This window comes from Otolemur garnettii, unplaced genomic scaffold, assembly GCF_000181295.1.
Source record: "Otolemur garnettii isolate 467f Iridium unplaced genomic scaffold, OtoGar3 scaffold00072, whole genome shotgun sequence".
In the NCBI taxonomy this organism is placed as follows: domain Eukaryota; kingdom Metazoa; phylum Chordata; class Mammalia; order Primates; family Galagidae; genus Otolemur; species Otolemur garnettii.
In genome coordinates, this window is record NW_003852467.1 from 250,383 (window position 1) to 260,121 (window position 9,739).

The 9,739-nt window shown below is 33.6% G+C and overlaps 1 protein-coding gene across 1 annotated transcript in view; it reads left to right on the forward strand.

Moving 5' to 3' along the window:
- Positions 1–9,739, forward strand: part of CFAP47 (cilia and flagella associated protein 47) — a 296,774-nt gene that overhangs the window by 84,655 nt on the left and 202,380 nt on the right. Inside the window, exons 26-29 of the mRNA XM_012807582.2 lie at positions 1,025–1,234; positions 3,943–4,043; positions 5,763–5,897; positions 7,786–8,014. Coding sequence (XP_012663036.2) covers positions 1,025–1,234; positions 3,943–4,043; positions 5,763–5,897; positions 7,786–8,014 — 675 coding nt within the window. The remainder of the gene's footprint in view (positions 1–1,024; positions 1,235–3,942; positions 4,044–5,762; positions 5,898–7,785; positions 8,015–9,739) is intronic.

Below are 9,739 nucleotides of genomic sequence, written 5' to 3' on the forward strand. Positions count from 1 at the left end.
GTCTAACTGCTTTCAAAATTTTCTCTTTCATCTTAACTTTAGTGAAGTTAATTATGATGTGTCTAGGGGAAGTCTTGTTTGGGTTGAGTCGTGCTGGAGTTCTGAAGCTATCTGCTATCTGAATTTCAGAATCTCTTGGCATGTCTGGAAAGTTCTCTTTCATAATTTCATGAAGAAGAGCCTATATTACGTTTCCATGTTTTTCTGCAATGCACTATATATGTTTAACTTACCTAAACTGATATCTTCCTTTACTTCTTCTCAATAATTAGCTAAATAATCCTCATACTGATGAAAATATGAAGAGAATATTATTCCCATTTGCTAATGCTTCTTATTTGCAATTGATTCCTATATATGTGTATATATATATATCATAAAATAAAGCAATATGGTTAAATATTTATTGATCTCTAAAAATTATAAGCAGAATTCAGTTTTAAAGTAAATAATACAGATTGTTAAAAATAGGAAACATTTTAGATTAGCTAAATAAATTATAGATGAATAATGAAATATGTGAACATGAGTGGAATTTTTGAATAGTAATGATTAAAAAAACATGATGTATGTATTTAAGTACTTTACAGTATACTCCAAAATTTAAAATTCTACATATACATGCATCTGTTAGTATTATTTTGTATATGTGTATTAAATGTATTCCTTTTAAAATTACAATTTTTGATAAATTCATGTCAGAATACATTTAAAACAATAGTGTTTGTATCATGGTTGTGGTTAAAAAAACATTAAATTTAATTGGGTGTTATAATTCTCCTTTTAAATCCTTACAGAAATAAAAGAACGTTTTGTCCTCTCAAGTGGTTCTTGGTTAAATTAATATACTACCAATCTCATATTGTGACTGGAAAAATAGGAGATTTTATAAAAATGCCTTTAATAATTGGGCTTAATATTGTAAATATTTGTTTTAATTTTTCTGATGATTCAAAAATAACTACACATTTAAATTCAATTACTTGCAGATATTTTGAGCTATTTTTTTTTAAATTTTAAACAGAAACTCTGGTCTACATCTTCAAATCCCTACGGCAAGACTTCTTGACGGTGAAGAAATTTATCCTTTTTCTATGAAGTTCCCAAAAGGGAAAATTATCACAGGCGCTCACAGTGGAGTTAACGATATGATTCCTTGCCGATTAAGTTTTAGTTCTTCTAAACCTGTGTCATTTTTCACCAATCTTCTTTTTTGTGATGACAGAAGTAACTGGTAAGATATTTAAACATAGATTCCTTTGTATCTGACATTGAAGAATGATAGGTTTATATTTTGCATCATTTTAAAATGTTAAAAGGAGAGAGAGATATGTAATGTAATGACTTTGGTCATAAGGTTTTTTTTTTTTTTTTTTTAAGTTTCAAATGCAAGTTTGCTGTCACAAGAAACAGCATAACAGTGATTGCCAGCATATACTAGTCTGGAGTATTGCTGGCTAAGGTCAAATCCCAGCTTTGATATCTGTACTTCTGAGCCTCTCACTTTCCTGTCTTTAAGATGGAAATAAAGCAGAAGCTGTTCTAATTGTTATGAGCAGTTCAAGGAGTTCATTATTATGGAGTGACTGGATAGGAACTAACCAAAGGAAATGCTGAATAAGTATTAATTTGAAGTTCATCTATGTAGTGATTTCCCAATAACATGGTTTTGCTATTCGTTGCTTTAACACAGTCAGGGAAATTCAGATGCATCTTGGTGAATCCATGTTTCTGGATGTCTTACCTTGTAGGACCAGAAATCCCATTTTTATAATAATCTCTGAAATGATTTGACTAACCAAATGACAAGAGGCTAAAGTGTAGTGCTATAAAGTTTGTTAAAAAGGTTTACAATGAGAAGTAACATTAGAGTGAATTGTGTACCAGATTGGTGGCCGTGTATGTTCTCTATGTGCTTGTTTATTAACTTTTAGTTGGACTATTATTATTTTGTGTATTTGTCATTAAAACTTGATTTATATATTTGGAATTAGAAAAGAAGGAGATAGTCCAAGAATGTTACATTGAAAGCAAAGTGTCACCATATTTAGCACAGAGTGCAAAAACTTAATGACACTGCTTTAGGCTGCTTTCAAGAACTGAACTCCATGCCTCTGTCCCGAAAGGCATTCTACCTTTTTCTACATTATTGACCTTGTTCACAAAAGTTGAATTGTATTTCACTTCACTAAACAAATTCACACTTTGCCCAAAGAATTGCCTGGTGTGCATCTTTGAGGTCACCAATAAAGGACTGACGTAGGCTCAGACTACATTTACAAAGTGAGAAAAGAAATATTATACTTTCACTAAATACTTTGTGAACTAAATGGCTTGGGGCTAGAGGTACAATTGCCACTAGGAAGACATGGGCAGACTTCATTGTGCCAATGTGATGAAGTTTGGTCAGCAAACAGAATGATAAGAAGACTTGAAAATATTCTTTAGAGGGAGTAAAGATGATGCATTTCATGGTTTTCTTTTTTGTTTTGTGTGTGTGTATACATGTGCACATGTGTACATTTTCCAGCCTTGACAGTTGTTTGCTCTTGCCTGGAAATCCTCACCTTTTTTCTAAAAATTTTCTTAATATCTTATCTTCCACAAAACTTCATTTCAACTCTCAGTTGGTTTGTGATACAGCAGAGCCACTGCAGCTAATTTAGAAACTTTACAGGCAGCAAAAGGCTTTTCCATGAACCTAGATAAACAAGGAACCAAGATCATGAGCATTCCCCAGAATCTTTATAGTGGCAAATCCTTTTTTGGCAAATCCTTTTACTGGGAGCTTGTTAACTCCTTATCTAGTTTCCCATTATGAATATTAGGAGATCCTCCTCCTCTTCACAACTCTCCAAGACTGTCCTTGTCCTTGCCTTTCTTTCTGTAGGCATTCCATTTCTGATCTCATTGAGATAAATAAGCTCTTCCAGCAAGAAATTCCTCAAGGGCTTATCTTTCACTTCAGAATTTCTATTAAATAAATTGGACTCATTTATTGTTTTTCATCTTTTAGCTTATATCTATTGTAGGCAATCTATGTGTACTTTGCCTAAGATTTTGGACAAGCCCAGGGCCGTTCCCTGATGGAGGTCAGTGTAGTAAGATGTTTGCCTTACATAAAAAATCCTTAGCAAAAAAATAATGACTGTACTTAAAAATTCGAAGGCCTATAATGGATTGTAGATTTCATTCTGTGTTGCTGTGGAGCAGAACTTCTAAGCTTACAGCTCTCTAGACATGAAAGGGGCTGTTGCTGAGTTTTGAGTGTTGCTGAGTTATGGTAGTGTCTTCATAGTAATGTCATCCAGGTGTAGATATTATTTGCCAAGGATTTTATAGAAGAATATGAGTAAATTACCCTCAACTGCAAAATTTCCTAAATCTGTGTTTTTGAACCAGCACAGTTACAGGATATATTCTAGAACACACTTGACAGTGAAATTTGCAATCTCTCTTAAAATTTTTTTTTTTTTTTTTTTTTTTGAGACAGAGCCTCAAGCTGTCCCCCTGGGTAGAGTGCCATGGCATTACAGCTCACAGCAACCTCCAACTCCTGGGCTCAAGCGAGTCTCCTGCCTCTGCCTCCCAAGTAGCTGGGACCACAGGCGCCCGCCACAACGCCCGGCTATTTTTTTTGGTTGCAGCCGTCATTGCTGTTTTGGCGGGTCCGGGCTGGGGATTCGAACCCGCCACCTTAGGTGTACATGGCTGGCGCCCTAGCCGGTTGAGCTATAGGCGCCGAGCCTCTTAAAATTTTTAAAAGTAAATATTTTAAAACCATTAGGACAGAAAGTAGACTAACAAACTAAGTTAAATGAAAAAAATGATGAATAATTCATTTCTTCATCATTAAAGCCATCTGGGATACTTAAAAATTTTCATTCCACTTATTGCATCTGGAAATAGTATTTTATTAAAATATAATGTTTTCACTTTTAGGTTTTCACTTCCAGTTACTGCCACGGCAGAAAACTGTCTCCTTACTATTTACCCATATATGGCAATTCATCTGGATGACTATAAAATTACTTTAAACAATGGTAAGTTACATACGGCTGATTTCTCTCTAACTCTCACTGTACAGGTTCTTTTTATGCAAGGCTAACATCTATAAATAAAGTGAATTTAAAATTAACAGACTTCTGTTAAACACCAGCCATTGCCAAAAGCTCCATGAATCATTGAAAGTACTATATGACAGTGTCTCTTAAGTTCAAAAGTTGACAACCTAGTGGAAGACAAATAAATTGATACAAAGAAAACTGACTTAAGAGCGGTATATGAGTTAGCTGAAGTGTTGAGCATATAGGGGTGTAGCAGGTATTAATGCTGATGTTGGGGATGTGTAATGGTTATACAGAAGAGATGACATATCTGTGTGAAGCTTGAAAAGTGATGATCTTGAACAGGTTGAATTGGGAAAAGGGAAGTATAATAGTTTGAGAGTATGGTGAAAGACATGAGGCAGAAAATCTAAGTACAGAACCACACTGCTAAGTCTTTTAATCTGTACTAGTGAGAACCTTCTATGGGTTTTGAGTTTCAGTGATTTAGAAAGGGAGCAGTTGTCTGCAGAGTTAGAATTAAAGTGGGACAAAGAGTGGTCAGTTGACCAGCTGGGAATTGCTGCATGAGAAATTGTGAGATAAACTAAGAACAGTCATCCTCTATGAAGTCTGTTAGTGATATAGCATTCTGGGAATACGCACACCTGTTGGGTAAAGATTTTCTGGCAAATTCTGAATCACTTTGTACTGAAAGAATAGAGAAACTTTGCATATTCTGCTTATTTATATTTGTTATTTCCTTTAAAGAAATCCTTACCATAAACTCATGAGCCCAGAAACATTGATTTAATTTTATAGATAAACAGTGTTTCAGATAATTTGTGTAATATACCCATAGTTTACCTTGTCAGGAGTGGTAGGTAGTGTCAAGCTTTCAAATCAGGCTTTTCTAAGTGACCAGGTTATGCTTTTCTGACAGAATTAGACTATGAATACATACATATGTATATATATGTATGTATTCATATGTATGTATGTATATATATGAATATATACATGTATGTATATATTATATATATGAATATATGTATTCTATAGAATATATGTATTCTATTCTGATGGAATTAGACTATGAATACATACATATATGTATATATTCATATGTATAGATGCTCGGCCGTAGGTCATGTCTACTAGTTTTTCTTGATCACCACTGCCTTTTGTTGTACTCAAATACATGTTGTAGCAAACTTTAATGTATATACAGCATCTCTAACTGGAATACAAATTGAAATCTGTGCAAAATGGTATCAGCATATAGCACACGATTACAGAGAATTATCTCTAGGAAGAAATTACTTTTGTTGGTGATTTTTTTCTTATATCTTATCATGAGCACCCTATATAATAATTTCAAATATATTAGTGTAGAAATATTTGAAATATTTTACATATTCTTTATTGTTCATGCTAAAGTTGAACATTTTTCATTTTCCAATAACTTTTGTGTGCCATAATAATTGCTTTATCAATTTTTTTAATTTAGAAAACCATATCATGTTTTTTTCTCTGTTTTTATTTGATGTGTAATGGAAGTTTAGACTTTTTATTTTACAGTGTCATGTGTATTTACAGATAGATAGGTAGATAGATACAGGTATAGATAGATTAGATAGATTCAGGTTAAATAATTTGATAAGGAAATCCATGAATGTGTATTTAACTTACCGTGACTCAATGTATCATTAGTAGATAAAAATGGAAGTCCTCTGAAGACTAGAGATGTTTTGCTGTCCCACCAGGATGCTAGATCACCTTCACCTAAAAAGCCATCCACCTCTACTAAATTTTGTGACCTTGACCCTGCAAAGGAAAACTTATACATTGGTATGTGGCAAATACATAATGTACCTCCCAAACCCCGTCCATAGCATGATCTTCTTAATATTATTTAATTTAAAAGTTAGACTTTTTAGGATAACAATAAAGAGACGAAGAAATCCATAAATTTATCATTAGTCATAGGAGGTCATATGTTTTGGGAGTTTTCTTCAATGATCAATAGCAGAGGTTCTGTAAAGTTCATGGTTCACAGCACCATTAGTATCTCGAAAGTCAATATTTTTTCCCTAGGCCAAAAGATGTACCACATACTTCCATTTATTAAGTGTGTTTGGAATAAAAATCTAAGCCCATGTATTGTCCAGCAGATGTCCCAGTGATATTTAACTAAAATGTTAAATGTCCTATGGAGCCCCTGTAAATTTACTGTGACATCCCAAGCACTCTCTGTGCACAGTTCAGGAACTGCAGAACTAAGGGATTTTTATACTCATTATCTAACTCATTTCCCATCTTAGAAAGAGATGAACACAGATAAATATGAGAGTTTTATACTATTATTTTCAATTAACTATTTACATATTTCTTTCTCTGGATATGGATAATACTAAATGTTTTCCTGTTTTTGAATAGACCGATTTTTATAAATAGTGTGCAGGGGCTCGGCACCCATAGCTCAGTGTGTAGGGTGCTAACCACATACACTGAGGCAGGGGGGTTCTAACCCAGCCTGAGCCTGCAAAACAACAATGACAGCTGCAACAAAAAAATAGCCAGGCATTGTAGCGGGCGCCTGTAGTCCCAGCTACTTGGGAGGCTGAGGCAAAAGAATCACTTAAGCCCAAGAGTTTGAAGTTGCTGTCAGCTGTGACACCACAGCACTCTGCAGAGGGTGACATCTGTCTCAAAGAAAAAAATAGTGTGTGGGTGCAATTATATAGCAAATATTTTTTAACAAAAAAAGATGAAACTATTTTATATTTTCAAAAATTGCCTTAACTGAGAAACATTTTATTAATATGCTTGCTTTGGATAGAAAGTCATTTTCAATATAAAGCCAATATTTTGTATCTATAATATTTTTAGTTTTTTTATTGATTCATGTTAATTGTGGGTACAAAGAATTAGGTTACATTGATTGCATTTGTTAGGTAAAGTCCCTCTAATAATTGTGTCCCAACCCCAAGAGGTATGCCATATACTGTAAACCCCAATCCCCCTCCCTCCTCTCTTTTCCCCACTTTCTCCTTCTCCCATCCCCCAACTTTAATTGATTAGTTTTTCTCTTATATGGCTATGCATTAAATCATCTACTGGCTTCATATTAGAATTGAGTACATTGTATTTTTGCTGCTCAATTGTTATGATGCTTTACTAAGAAGAATGTTTTCCACCTCCTTCCAGGTTAATAAAAAAGATGTGAAGTCTCCATCTTTTTATGACTGAATAGTATTCCAAAAAAAAAATAGTATTCTATGGTATACATATACCATAACTTGCTAATCCATTCCTGGGTTGGTGGGCATTTAGGTTGTTTTCACATTTTGGTGATTGTAAATTGAGCTGGGATAAACAGGCTAGTGCAAAGGTCCTTATGATAAAATGTTCTTTTTTCAGCTAAGGTTGAATTTTGTCTAATAAGTAATGCTGAAGTATTGTCAATACATGTACTAATGTAATTAAAAATGAAAGATTCCACTTTGGGGAATGTTTTTGCACACCATAATGGCAAGGAAAAAAATGAATCTGCTTTCTTTATTCATCTATTCATCTATTTTTAAAACAAAGATACAGCAAATTGACTCAGAATTTCTCTAAAAGCATAGAATAATTTGTAGAATGCGTTCTATTTGTTTATATATAAATGACAATTTCTGACAAACTATTTAACTCTATTGGTCAAGTAATTCATTTTTACAAACGTGAATTTTAGGAATGGAAATAATATCTGAAAATTTGGGATTGGATGAAAGTGAAACATCGAAGAAAGATGATAGCTATGTGGAAAAAGAGGAGCCAAACCAACAATTCTTTACTCCTCAAGATGGAACAGAGACATATACCTTCTTCGAGAAGGTTGTAAATGCAGCTCAGACCTGGTTCAGTCTCTTTGGCTGGGCTGAGGGACCCCATTCTCTATCTATCCCAGAGTCTGCAAGAAGGTAACAGTTAACATGTTTCTCTAAATGCCTTGCATTGTATCAAATCATAAAATATCTATCTCCTGGGATCATCTTAAGTGAAAGGATATTAAATATTTGACAATTTATTCTAAACTGCTAAATTATAAGCAATCCATAAAAAGTCAACATGCAAATATAAAGTCTTTAGTATACATGTCCTTTTTAATTTCTTCTAAAAGTGATGATTTTAGGCAAGCACTGAAAATCTCTGACCTCAGTTTCCTCATATGTGAAATGAGAAAAGGTGAACAATGGGTAGGAAAGCCCCTTGACATTTGAAAGTTTTACAAACTACACATTCCTGTGTAAATAAAGTATCAGCCTGAGATCCAGATTATAGTCAGGTAGACAGGTAGTGACCAGGAAGAGTTTCTTTACATCATCTCCCCTTGACAATGTATTTGCCTCCTTTCTTTCATGTGTTGCATAATAATACAACTCAGCATGTCTAAAATAGTTAAATATCATTGGTTGTATCAAGTCACTTAATTCTGCTGTTAATTTAAACACCGAGTTTAGGCCCTTCCCTTGTTCTGATGTTATTGGTATGGTGAATTCTCATAGCTTTTCTGTCTCCCTTCTCAGCACTGGGGTAACTTGCTGTGACCAGAGGGAAATATAGTACTGATCTCTATAGCTATAAGGGCTATATCAGAATTTCTGCTCTGTATTCAAGAGTGGGCTAGGTTAAGCTAAGTCTGTAGTTTTCCTGTATATTGACTCTATTCATATTTTATTAATAGGATAATCTCAGCTTCAAAGAATGAATTGGCTAATATTTCATCTGTGTTTGTGATGTGGGAAAATTAATGCCCTAGATACCCTGAAAATTTATAGTTTTCATCATAAAACCATCTGGCTCCAGGGAATTTGTTTAGAGAAGTTATTTTGTTATAACTTACCAGTTTTGTTTTGCTCTGATGATTGTTCTATGAAATTTTTTCCTATCTTGATTAAATTTTAATAATTTTTTTCATTTGGGGGAGATTATTGATTGAGCTTTTAAAATTTATTATTCAACAATTATGACTGGTAGTCATTTTGTTTCTTATTCCCTTTATGCTGTTATAGTCCCTTCCTCTTTTACCTTTGCAACTTTATTTTTTCTTGATTATAGGTGTCAGCATTTACTTTTATGTCTCATGTAATTAATAAGTTCTTGGATGGATTTTTCATTTTCATGTTTTCTAAACCATGTGATGCTGATTATGTCTTTATAACTTACTTATCTTTAAACACGAACAGCATGCTTATTTCTTTCTAGATCTATAAATTTATCTCTTTATTCCACTTCGGCTACATCCCAGAATTTTGGTTAATAAGCAAAAATTTCTCATTTTTGTTGTTTTTATAGAGCTTGAGATATTAGTTTTCACTTTTTATATGCATTTAACTATAATACTGATTGCTACTCTGTTGTGTATTATTGCATACACGTATAATTATTTCTTTGAAAATTCCCATTAATTTTTGAGCATTTACTTATGTAATCTCATATTTTTGTTAGCATAAATAAGGCATAGATGCTTATAAATGTTTAAAAATGGGGGGGCGGAGCCAAGATGGCGAACTGCAGCCAGCTTTTTACAGAAGCTCCCGTCCAGAAGGAGGCTGAAAGGACAGAACCTTAGCAAATTAGCTGATGGTTTGGAGCAGAGACAAGAGAGAAGATTGAAGAGTGCACTTCAACCTTCCTGAGGCGAG